Genomic DNA, 12,915 nt, shown 5'->3' on the forward strand with positions numbered 1-12,915 from the left:
GGGCAGCCACATCCTTATCCTCTCTCAGCCTTAACTTTCACATTGTAAAAGGAAAGATTTCAGCTATTAATAGGTAAGTCCTAGGATCGCTGATGCGAAGAACTGACTCATTTGAAAAGACCCTGATGCTGGGAAAGATTGAAGGCAGGAGAAGGGGACGACAGAGGATGAGATGGTTGGATGGCATCACTGACTCAGTGGACATGAGTTTGAATTAACTCTGGGAGTTGGTGATGGACAAGGACGTCTGGAGTGCTGCAGTCCATGGGGAATCAGACACGACTGAGCGACTGAACTGAAGGATCCCTTACAACTTCTGCACAGTTTATATATGTTAAGTTCATGCACCACCACCAGGGGGAGCTAAATCCACGATCAGCTATGTTTTGGATCCAAGTGGCTAGAATCAGTCAAGATGGGTCTTTTGAGTTTTGCACCCTGACATGTATCAAGCAAAAGAGCCCCAGGGTTTGGGAGTCCTGGCTGGGGGTATTCTGTGCACCAACTTATAATGCAAAAAAAAACTAAATATTTTCCTTATGAAATATGATGAGCCATAAATGAAGTTATACTGGTGGAAATTTCAGCTCTAAGAATTCCTTCCTTTCCCCCTAAACCTCATCATTTTCTCCCATAATCTCTGTTATATAAGATACACTGACACCCTGAAATGTATTGTGCTGGGAAAGAAATAATCATCTAGAGTTCATATTTTTAAAAGGAGGTTCAGATCTGTTTGTTTTTTTTTAATACTAAGAAATCTTTTAAGAGTTTTCCTTTATTGTTTATATTTAGAATATGTTGTAATCCGAGTAGAGAAACTGGACCTTGAAGGACCTTCAAGGACTTGAAGGTGGGATAAAACAATGAATGACCTGCCTAACATCAGAGTGTCTGGAACATTGTGGGTATCATAAGATTTAGTATTGCTGTTTAACAGTAACGTTCATGATGTGAATATAATAGTTTTTGCCTTTAATATTTATGCAGAAAGGGTCTTAAATGATGATGCCCTATTATTCTATTCCTTTCTGTTTGTAATTCACTCTTTTCCTTTATTGGAATACATTGAGAGCAGCATGAAGTATGAAAGTAAAGACTATACCCTGCTTTCTGCTCTAAAGTGAGTATAATAGTATCATGGACAGAGATAATGCTTACATGCTTTTCCCCTTCTCCAGAAAGAAAGCAGAATGCATGAGAGCAAAGCGGGACTCCGCCAAGGCCAGGCCAAGCGTGGTGAGAGTGGACTGCTTGGCCTCCTGAAGTTATGGGTGGGGTGGGTAGTGGCAGCTGGTACAACCAGTTGGGTCCACACACCAGGTGGGTCCATGGTGGGGGACATCAGTCAGGCGCATGGTCAGTTCACTTTCAGACAGCTGTCATATGGTGGGGGGAGCTCTCAATCCTGGTGCTGGACCTCCCCAGACTCCCAACCATGTGACTGAACTGGCCCCCCAGTAGCTAGGTGCCCATGGGACCTTTCTTTCTGGTGTCTTCTCACAAGGTGAGGTAGCATCTGTTCTGTCTCCCTTTCCTCCCCATCAATTACATCTTTCCATGTACTTTACCTGTGTTACCCCTAGTAACTTTCACAGCACTAAAAGTTTAACATCATTTCCATGTAGTCACAGTAAGTACCACTTATTGAATACCTACTATATGCTAAGCATTGGATGTACATAATCCAGTGCAGTCCTCAAGCAGAGCTGTGGGATGGATGGGTAGAGACCACCCAGTCTTGATTATCAAGGAGGAAATAGAGACTCAGATAAAGCACACAAGTAACGAGCAGTGGAGTCAGGTGCTGTGCCCAGGCAGCCTTCTTCAGTGGCCAGTGTGCTTAAAACACCTTATTCTGCTCCTTAGATGACCAAATGCAAGGTCAGATGTGGAGACAGGCTTAAAGCAATAAGTAGAATGTCCAGGAGGACTTAATTATTAAGTGTCAGGGCCAGTGCTCAAATCAACTGTGTTTGCTGGTTACTTTGTCTACCTTGGTACCTGAAGAACGTAGGAAAGTGTTCTGTCTCTTAGAAGATGGAGTTAAGTATGCAAATGTGTTTTTTCACTCAGTTGGACAAGAGCTGCAGCAGGTAGGTCCCACAATGACAGGCCGTGGCCTTGAAAGAATTTTCCTCAGATCACATGGGAGCACCCATGAGCAGCAAGGCAGAAAAGGTCCTCACGCCTCAGGGCATGCCACTGTCCTTACTGCTGTGTGTGTGGTACTTAGTTACTCAGTTGTGTCCGACCCTTTGAGACTCAATGGACTGTAGCCCACAAGGCTCCTCTGTCCATGGGGTTTCCCAGACAAGAATACTGGAGTGGATTGCCATTTCCTTCTCCAAAGGATCTTCCCAACCCAGGGATCAAACCTGGGTCTCCTGCATTGCAGGCGGATTCTTTACTATCTGAGCTACCAGGGAAGCCCCATCCTTCCTGCTATGTTAACTGTATACTTATGATAGCTCAGATTCCTTTTTAATGCATCTTTAGAATATTTACCTCTGAGTCATTTCTAATGACAGGGCTTCCCCAGTGGCTCAGTGGTAAAGAATATGCCAACAATGCAGGAGCCTCAGGAGGTCCCTAGGTTCATTCCCTGCATGGGGAATATCCTCTGGAGAAGGAAATGATAACCCACTCTAGTATTCTTGCCTGGAAAATCCCCTGGACGGAAGAGCCTGGTAGGCTACAGTCCATAGGGTCGCAAAGAGTTAAACATGACTGAGTGACTAAGCAACAACAACAGCATTTCTGCTGAACCAAGTCTGCAACCTTGGAATTTGTACTGGTTGGTGGCTTAGTTGCTAAGTTGTGTCCAACTCTTGTTACCCCATGGACTGTAGCCTGCCAGGCTTCTCTGTCCATGGGATTTTCCAGGCATTTGTACTGACAGAATGGATAAAATCAGAAGATGGCTTGAGTCTATAGCAGTTTCTCATTTCATTGATGGGATTCCACAAAGGTGATCCATCCTCAATGAGTTTCACTACAAGAAGGACCCCCATCATTATCTTGTGAAGGAGTCAAAGCTTGTAGTCATCCTTAAATTGCAGTTACGTATCAAACACTAGAAAAGTTCAAAAGTTTTCACTACTCATCATATTAGGATAGACCAGGTTAGAGATTGTAACTTGGGGCACAAACCACCCTAAAACTCCAGTGGCTTGAGACAATAATAGATGTTCATTTCTCTCATGATTCATACCCACTGGAGGCTGACAGGAGGCCCTGCTCCACAAAGTCCCTCAGGGATTCAGGTTATAAAAGGCATCACTGTCTTGTAACTGAACATCTTTTACATAGCTGTTCAAGTCAAAGAGCTCATCTTTAATTCTTCCTTTTCCTCCTGCTTCTCATTTAATTCACTAGCAAGTCACATGAACCCCGCCTTCAAAATATATCTACAGTCTGATCATTTCTCAATCATTTCTCACCTCCTACCTTGCCACTATCTGTTACGCACCCTCCTTATATCTTCCTGGATTTTCCAGAAGGAATGCCACAGTAGATTTGCTTTCACCTGGTGAGGATAGCAGCGCACTTCCTCATTTTGCCTGAGTACTATGTCGGTTCTCCAGCTGTGAGTCATACTTACATCACAGAAATATCGACCCCTTTACCTTCTTACTGGAGAAGGCAATGGCACCCCACTCCGGTACTCTTGCCTGGAAAACCCCATGGATGGAGGAGCCTGGTGGGCTGCAGTCCATGGGGTCGCTAAGAGTCGGACACGACTGAGTGACTTCACTTTGACTTTTCACTTTCATGCATTGGAGAAGGAAATGGCAACCCACTCCAGTATTCTTGCCTGGAGAATCCCAGGGACGGGGGAGCCTGGTGGGCTGCTGTCTATGGGGTCGCAAAGAGTCGGACACGACTGAAGCGACTTAGTAGCAGCAGCAGCAGCATACCTTCTTACATGCTAGTCCACACTGATGACATCATGCTGCTGAGCAAGGGTAGCAGGTACCTTAGGTGCCTTGGTGTAAGATATGTCTATGTGAAAGAGTTGGAGATGAACTCAAAAATTGAGAGACCTGCCATCTCCATGTGTTATCTAGAATCCATTGCATTATTGTAACTTGCTACTCAAAAAGGCCTTCCCTGGACTCAGATGGTAAAGAATCTGCCTGAAGTGAAGGAGACCTGGATTTTATCCCTGCATTGGGAAGATCCCCTGGAGAAGGGAATGGCAACCCACTCCAGTTGATTCTTGCCTGGAGAATTCCATGGACAGAGGAGCCTGGTGGGCTACAGTCAGTAGGGTCACAAAGAATCGGAAATGACTGAATTGACTCGTCCTAAGAAAGCAACACAGCTCTTTGAGGATCTTTTTAGTTTTCAAGGTAACATATAACACATTTGAGTTTGCTTCTCTGATTCATTTACCAAGTAGCCCATAAAGCTGCCAGATTTAAGTGGGACCCAGCAGCTGGTCCAGAATGCAGGGTAAACAGATGAATCACTTGTTCCTTACGATCCAGCAGATTGGTACTTAGAGTGTCTGTGGCCTATATGGCTATGGTCTATCTTGATCCTTGCATCATCAGGAAAATTACAGCTCATATCTCTGAGGTTTTAGTGCAAAGGCATGGATGCTTTTGCAGATAACTGTTCTGCTACTGAGAAACAGCTCTTGAATTCCTGTGGGGCAAAGGCTGATGTTTTGCATAGATGGTCTTGAACAAGATTTGGAGATTAATGTGGAATTTGGGGAAAGAGGTATTTGGAATGACTTTTCAGAATAATCCAAAGAATCAGGATATTTGTGTCTCATGTGACTGTTCACCAAAGAACACTCAGTGCCGAGGACATCTTCAGTAATGAGATGGATGAGGTGGTCTGTTCTGTGGACGTTAGTTAGCTCCTATCCCCAGCTGGGTTCATAAACCAAGTGCCCAGGTGGCAAGGATGGAAGTTGTACATAGACTCAACCACATGAGTCTCCTTTTTTCAAGATTAATCTGGCCACCATCACAGGAGGGGCAATACTGAGCCCCCAGGAAGGTACTCTAAGGCGGGGTCCTGTCATTAACAAAGTGCTCGGTGGGTTACACAGGCTTCCAGGTGGCACCAGTGGTAAAGAATCTGCCTGCCAATGCAAGAGAAGCAAGGAATGCAGGTTCAATCCCTGGATCGGGAATATCCCCTGGAGAAGTAAATGACAACCCACTCCAGTATTCTTGCCTGGGAAATCCCATGGACAGAGGAGGCTGGTGGGCTATAATCCACAGGGTCACATAAGAGTTGGATGTGACTTGACGACTAAACACCACCACCAGGTCAGTTACACTGGACCCTCTCCACCGTGGAGGAAGCAGCGATGTGTCTTCCCAGGCTGAGGTTCCTAATCTGGGTCCGGGTCTGCTTTCCTGGCACACCATGCTCCTTCAGCAACATCGTGTATAAATTGACCCAGTGCCTTATTTTCCCATCATGGTAGCCCACACAAGATTGCGTCAGATGATTTTTTTCTGAAATAAATTCACTTATTAAATAAATAGACATAAATACATAAGATAATGAGTACAAAATTTCCCACTCTTAGCATATACTCCACTATCTAGAAATAGTTGTTTTCAGCGAATGAGGGAATGGCTTTTTAGAGGCACTTACTCCCTCATCTCATCAGCTAACAGACAACACTTTGGAAGGTCGGAGTGCAGTCTGACAGGAGGTAATACGTGCTCCCAGTCACTGAGTGGAGTGTGGTCCTCTTTCTTCCGTAGCTACAACCGAAGGATGGACGTGGGAGAACCCTCTCCTGGAGTCACACCTAATCACCAATGTGAAAAAAAATGTTGCTTTCTTCTTCACAGCTTTGGCTGCTACTAGGCTAGAAATGTTGATCGTCAAAGAAGCAATACATTCACGTAAAGAACAAGAATGATTCCACCAAACTAGAAATTAAAAGTGTTCCCAGTCTATCTGGGGCTCCTAATGCCACTGGACAAACAGGCAAAAAAAAAAAGAAAAAGAAAAAACTACCCAAATGAGCATTACTATATTGACTCAGGTGATTAATCCTATTTACCAGAGAAAAATAGACTTGCTGGTTCTCAGGAGAATTACAGAGAAGTATTTCTAGGACTCAGACCATCCATGCACATGAGCTGAGTTTTTTTGTTTCTGGTTTTGGTTTTTTTTAAATTGGGCTGCACCACATGGTTTTCGAGGATCTTAGTTCCTCCACCAGGGATTGAACCCGTGGCCCCTGCAGTGAAAGTAGAGTCCTAACCACTGGACCACCAGGGATTTCCTCTGGCATATGCCTTCTAATACTGGCACATTCAATGGCAAAACCTAATTAAGAAAACTAAAATATCTTCTACCGATAAGATCAAGAAGTGCTCACACCTGGCAGGAATTGGAGACGGTTTGGATCACATCAGTAGGTATAGAATCTTGACCAGTTCAGGCGCTGGCTGAGGACAAAAGGAAGATGGAACAGGGAGTAGAATGAGAAAATCACAAACACAGCTCCTGCTGGTGACCAGTTTCAGAATCCAGGACTGCAGCAGCTCCCTGTATTTTCTTCCTCACCCAGTGATATATGCATTTGTATGTAAACCAATATTTCCTCTTTCCCTTTCGCCTAGTATTTTAAGTAGGGCAAGTTGGTACCCATTGACTATAATTCTAGGATACAAAGATGAACTGGGATTAACTGGAAGGAACAAGCCTCATCCAGAGGTCTGCAGTGACTGCTGGGATTTGGCAGGAGTGGGGTGGCAAGAGTGGAAGGCAAAGACTAGACACACTTTCACCCGTGGGAGGACTAGGTGGAGTATGTTGTGCTGCCACTGTTGTTTGGATGTTTAAATGTGAGAAGAAGGGTATGTGTGGAGAAGAGCCTAGAGGTCAGACTGAGGAGCACATACGGGGCCGGTAGTCATGGTGCATGGGCTCAGTTGCCCCTCGGCATGTGGGATCTTAGGTCCCCAACCAGGTATCAAACCCAAGTCCCCGGCATTGGAAAACACATTGTTAAGTACTGGATGACAAGGGAACTCCTGCTATTCTTTCCACTGCTAGATTTTCACATGTGATGACCACTGGATGGAACCCATGAAAGGGGGAATCAGGTTGGCGACAAACTCCCCTGAGTGCCCAGTTGGCACAGGAAGAGTGGAGCCAGGAAGTGTCCTGGGGCCCACATGGGACCCTTCTTCAAGCACATTTTGAGTTGCTGGGGTTATCACTGTGCAACATCAAAAATCCAAGCATCTTTCTATGCTCCTGGTCTTGCATACACACACCAAAAAACAAACCATGGCCATCGCTAAGGTCAGAGATAATAAATGTAATGGAAGCTTTAAGAAGGATTTGGGGGCATGGCAGCAAGGGGTCAGGAAATCTCCATGGTAAGAATGTTTAGTAGCAGGAAGCCGATGAACAGCGTTGTCATAAATGATGGTAGCAATTAGAAAAGTCCTGGAGGGAAATCTTTGGTTAATAGAAGCTGAACTGTAGCAGCTTTGAGCTTGAGGGAGGGCAAAATGGTCTTGTGAAGATACTAGGCCAGAGAGGTCTTGTCTGTTCTTAACCTCCTGGCCCCCAGGTAAAGGACCAGATAGCAGAAGGACATCCCGTGGATGGTATTCCAGAGAACAGCTCTCTTTGCCCTGTGCCTATAGGCTCAGGGAGCAGACTGAATTTTCCAGGCCACTCTGCTGCATGGTGTGATGTCAAGCATGCAAAGGACTTGGGAGAGAAACTTGTGGACAGGACGCTGGGCCCAGGAGTGTGTAAATTTTAGGTGTGCCAGTTGACAGTCTCCAAGGGCTGCTTGTCTGTTTCGATGTGGTTCACTACTGAGCAGCCCACAGTGAGCTAAGGTGTCCACTGAACAACCCTGGGGGAGAGGTGACTTATCTGTTGTTGTTTAGTCACTAAGTCCTGTGCACCTCTTTTGTGACCCTATGGACTGTAATCCTCCAGGCTTTTCCATCCATGGGATTTCCCAAGAAAGAATACTGGAGTGGGTTGCCATTTCCTACTCCAGGGGATCTTCCCGACCCAGGGATCGAACCCACGTCTCCTGTGTGGCAGGCAGATTCTTGACCACTGAGCCACCTGGGAAGCCAGAGGTGACTTAAGCCAGGATTTAACATGAAGGCACCTAAGCAGCAGTTAGCAATGCTTCTGCAGTCCTGGGTGAAGATGGGTCAACCACACATTGTCAGCCTCTGCTATGTGGCTAATCAGAAATTCACCCTACCAGCCTATCTGCATAAACTATGTTATGTTGTATGGGTACTATTTATAACTAGCTGGCATTTTGCATCTCAAATGAGATCAGGACTCGGTTTACTCTCTTAATCGAGTATTGCTCAGTCCTTTAGATACTTGGGTGCTTGCCTCTCTCCCCACAGAGGAAATTTCAGGAACTGGAACCATGGCTTGTATCTCTCCATGCATCCGCGGTGTTTCCTCCCAGGTCTCACGGGCAGCAGGAGTTGGACAGCAATGTCGAGTGAGTGAGTGAATGACTTTCCCTTAACCCGCGTGTGATGTCACCGCCCTCTGACTTCTTCCACCCACAGCTGTGCATGTCGGACGAACTGTGGGAGCAGATCGTCCGGAGCTCCTGTGACCACATCACCCCCGACATGCGAGCCTTGGCCCAGGACATGGGCTGGAGACAGATGTACTTCACCAACAAGCTGCAGCTCCAGCGGCACCTCCGCAAGAGGAAGCAGCGGCAGGGAAGCCGGCGAAGCAGTCAGCTCTAGACGCACACGTTCCCGCCGCCGGAGAGTAGGAGGCACGGCTGTGTTTTCCTTCTGTGTCAGACCTCTTCTGCTGCCTTCCCTTAAGCGCTAAGGCCTTGCCGATTCAAGGAGTCATAGAGTACTTGCACACACATGCAGCACCACACCTGCCTCTGCCAGGCCTTTTGCCTGAACCACAGTCTCGGCTACAGGTCAGGGAGGGTCAGGTCGTGACCCTGGCACCACTCGGGGGTGGGGGGGCTGCAGGACAGAGGCCCCCATATCCTGCCACCCCATTAGAAAAGAGGCTTCTGCTGTATGGAAACAATAAATGATTATTGGCAGGTTTTTATTCCAAATGTATTTTATCTAGGCATTGGAAAGGGGGAAGTGGGCTTCTGGAGTTTTTCCTGGTGTTGTGTCATCTGAGTCCACCCACGAGTAGGTGGCTGAGTGTGCCCACAGGGAGCCGTGAGGGAACAGGGACCACGGAGTTGGGGGGAGTGCTCCCGTGAGGGCAGCTGCCTCCCCAACTCTGCTCCTCGAAGCTTGTATTCAGGGCCCCCCACCCTGTGGACCAGGGATGCCAGGCCTGTGTCCCCCACGTGGACAGCCTCTGACCTGGCCCCCTGGGACATGGCTGGAGAGAAGCCTAGACATTCTGCTCGTAGACTGGGTGCAGAGTTTAACTTCCCAGGACTTTATGTTGTCAAATAAACCTGTAAACATTTCTTAGAGAGATGCTGCTCCCCACAAGGAATCTGGAGTATCATCATTTTCATAACAGGGATTTTTTTTTGGGGGGGGGAGGGTATTTGATCTTTATTTTTATTAAAATATTTTATACAGATTTTTAAAGGTTACTTTCCACTTATAGTTATTGCCAAATATTGGCTGTATTCCCCATGTTGTACAACACATCCTTGAGCTTATCTTTTCCCAGCAGTTAGTACCGTCCACTCTTCCACAGCTACATTGCCCCTCCCGTTCCTGCCTCCCACTGGTGACCACTAGTTTCTTCTCTAGACCTGTGAGTCTTCTTCTTCTTTTGGTAATATTCACCAGTTTGTTGTGTTTTTTAGATTCCACGTGTGAGTATAACAGGTAATTTTAGGAACACAGGCTGGGACTTCCCTGGCGGTCCCGTGGTTAAGAATCCATCCCACAGTGCAGACGACATGAGTTTGATCCCTGGTCGGGGAACTAAGATCCCACATGCCAGGGAGCTAGCCACAAAGAAAGATCCCTTAGGACACAACGGAGACCCGAAGAAATAAGAATTTAAAGAACACACACACACACAGAGGCTGTGGTAATGGAGGTTGAAAACCCAAGCACAGTTTGTATTCTGTTAAGTTGGCAGAGGGGCAAAAGCAGTACAGTTTGCAAGGAGGAAAATTCTACCTTCCTGAGATGGGTTATTTTAACAATTGTTTTCTTCCTGAGAGCTCATACGAAGTAAGTACCCATACAGCGAATAGTCTCATGACTCCTTTCAGGCTACAGAACAAAGTAGCTCTCAGCCTCCCATCACCTTATCAACCTTATCAGCGCTTCTTGCCCGAAATCTTTCTGCTACCTAGAAAAAATACAGCCCCCTCCCCAGGCCAGAGGACCTTCCTGTGATGCCCCAGGACATCCTAAATGGGAGCCAGAGGTGGGCTCTGGCTTTTCTCGACACCTCACTCCTCAGGAACAGCTCTATAGCCATGGCTTAGTGACAGATTCTTTTTTCCTGTTTTACTAAACCTGGATTCCTACCAGATTGGATTTTAACCCTCAGCCACGCGCCCTTAGCACTCAGTCTTGGGTTTCCAGGGATGTCTGTGAAATCAAACGCAGTCTGCTTCCTGGCAGATGAAGCATCTGTCAAAGTGGCATCTGGATTTAGTCCAAGCACAGAGCAAAGATTTCATTGGCGAGAGACCCAGGCCTCCGGTCCTGCCCAGGAACGAGGCAGGGTGGCTGGCAGGCAGGCAGAGGGCTCGTGCCTCTGTGTGGCTCCTGCTGCTTTGCTTCACTTGGAAGTTCCAGACTTCACTCCCGGCCAGGTTTTCAGTGACAGGTTAATACCACGTGTGTACAGCAACTGTGTGTATGTACACTGTGGCAAGTCAACATAACTGTGTAAATTTCAAATTACAACCCATTTGCGACCTTGATGCAAAATGTCAACAGCTTAAAGATTTCATGTGTAATGTTTTATCAACTGAGTTCTGAAAGCTTATGGGCATGCATAATAAGTTAGATTCAACCTGCATTAATAAGAACACAAATATGGCTGTTTAAAAACTTGCTATCTATATCAAAGGTTATAAGATAAAAATAGATGCTAAAAATGAAATAATTAAAAATGAATTATTGTATGTTGGCTATTATTAATAGTTAAACAACATAGATTATTAGATGATTTTAATAATTATTTGCCCTCATAATTTTGCCACCTTATTACCTAATTGAAATTATTTTTACCAAAATAGGAACAGTATCATCAACCTAAAATCCTGTAAGACACCAGCAACCTCAGTGGTCAATCATTCTGCCTCTCTCTCCCGCCTCCATGGGGAGGCGATGGTGGTTTTGCCTCTCCGCCTCTGCTGACAGTTTTTATGTGGACGGATAAATCTGCTTCGTTCATGACACATCATTTCAGAGTGAAATGCCACAGCAGTTTATACTTTTGTCTCTTTTCATCTCTTCACTCAAAAGTGCTTCTACCCGGCTATCACTCACCATTGTAACTGTAAAAGTAAAATGCTGATATTCTCCAATGACTCATATGTTTAGTGTTATAAAAATAATTTATTAACAGCCGCATATGTGAATATTTAATTTATAAACTAAAGAAATATGTATATTTTACTCCATGTCAACTTCTAGTACTGCTTTTTATTCTTGAAGAGGTTAGTAGATTACATGCATTAAACTTTGATTATATGAAATCTGCAATTAAAAAAAAAATTTTATTTTTGGCTTTGCTGGATCTTGGTTACTGCCCGGGCTTTTCTCCAGGTGAGCGGGTGCTACTGTCTAATTGCAGTGCACAGGCTTCTTTCTCATTGTGGAGCTTCTGTTCAAGGGTTTCTCTTGTTGGGGAGCACAGGCTCTAGGCACACAGGCTCAGGAGTTTGGTTCGCGGGCCCCAGAGTGAGCAGACTCCAGCAGTTGTGGTGGGCGGGGTTAGCTGCTCCGTAGCATGTGGAATCTTCCTGGACCAGGGATGGAGCCCATGTCCCCTGCACTGGCAGATGCATTCTTATCCACTGTGCCACCAGGGAAGTCCCTGTTCCAAGCCTTTGATGAACTGGATTATTGCCCACTTTTCCATAAGCGTACTATTTATTATATGTGCATGTGTGCGTGCTCAGTCGCTCAGTCGTGTCTGACTGTGTGTGACCCCATGGACTGTAGCCCACCAGGCTCCTCTGTCCATGGGATTTCCCAGGCAAGAATACTGGAGTGGTTTGCCATTTTCCCCTCCAAGGGATCTTCCCAACCCAGGGATTAAACCCATGTCTCCTGTGTCTCCTGCATTGGCAGGTAGATTCTTTACCACTGCGCCACCTGGGAAGCAAGCATACTACTATACATTTATTTAAATAATAATAAGCATATTCTTCTTCAAGGCCCTCACATGCTCTAAGAGCAAGCCAGGTAAAGGATTGAGTTACAGAGTGGACCATGTCTCAATGGCACCTTCCCAAATTCAGTGCTCTCTTCTTCCTGCTACTTTCCTCCACCAAAGACCAGGCCTTCCCAAGAACTCGCACCTCTTCCAACTTTACCTGACATTGGAAGAGGCTCCCCAGTGCCAGTTTGAGACCCTCAGCCCAATGCTGCTTTGACTGCTGGAGGTCCACACAGTTCATTTATGGCATCTTTAATGCATTGCCAGTGATCTGCTCTCTGCCCTGACTCAGTTTCCCTTTCCTGATGCCAAATGCTGCTGCTTCCATCTTTGCAGTTCAACATCAGCCTTTTCTCCCCCACCACTGTTCCCCCAACATTTTGGCTTTACAACCCTCCATTCAGTGTTACGTTTAAGTCACACTCCATTTATTGTTATATTTAAGCATGGATCATTAACTTTCAGGGAGATTAGAAATCTTGTTTCCTTGGTTCACAGCTGTACCATCTAATTGCAAAGATGCTGAAAAAGATGAATCTAAAATCTACTGAAAAAAAGTATAGA

General features: G+C 45.8%; 1 protein-coding gene across 4 annotated transcripts in view; it reads left to right on the plus strand.

Annotated features, from left to right (window-relative positions):
- The window catches only part of FBXO36 (F-box protein 36), a 101,869-nt gene extending 89,807 nt beyond the window's left edge, over positions 1-12,062 (plus strand). For 2 of the 4 annotated variants that reach the window (XM_055573686.1, XM_055573684.1), the window contains exon 4: positions 8,556-12,062. In XM_055573686.1, coding sequence (XP_055429661.1) covers positions 8,556-8,744 — 189 coding nt within the window. In that variant the 3' untranslated portion in view covers positions 8,745-12,062. Of the gene's footprint in view, positions 1-8,384; positions 8,486-8,555 lie in introns of all 4 variants that reach the window. The other 2 variants (XR_008712195.1, XM_055573683.1) reach the window with 2 other exon arrangements.
- The last annotated feature ends 853 nt before the right edge of the window (positions 12,063-12,915 follow it).

Source organism: Bubalus kerabau, chromosome 3 (assembly GCF_029407905.1).
Source record: "Bubalus kerabau isolate K-KA32 ecotype Philippines breed swamp buffalo chromosome 3, PCC_UOA_SB_1v2, whole genome shotgun sequence".
In the NCBI taxonomy this organism is placed as follows: Eukaryota; Metazoa; Chordata; class Mammalia; order Artiodactyla; family Bovidae; genus Bubalus; species Bubalus kerabau.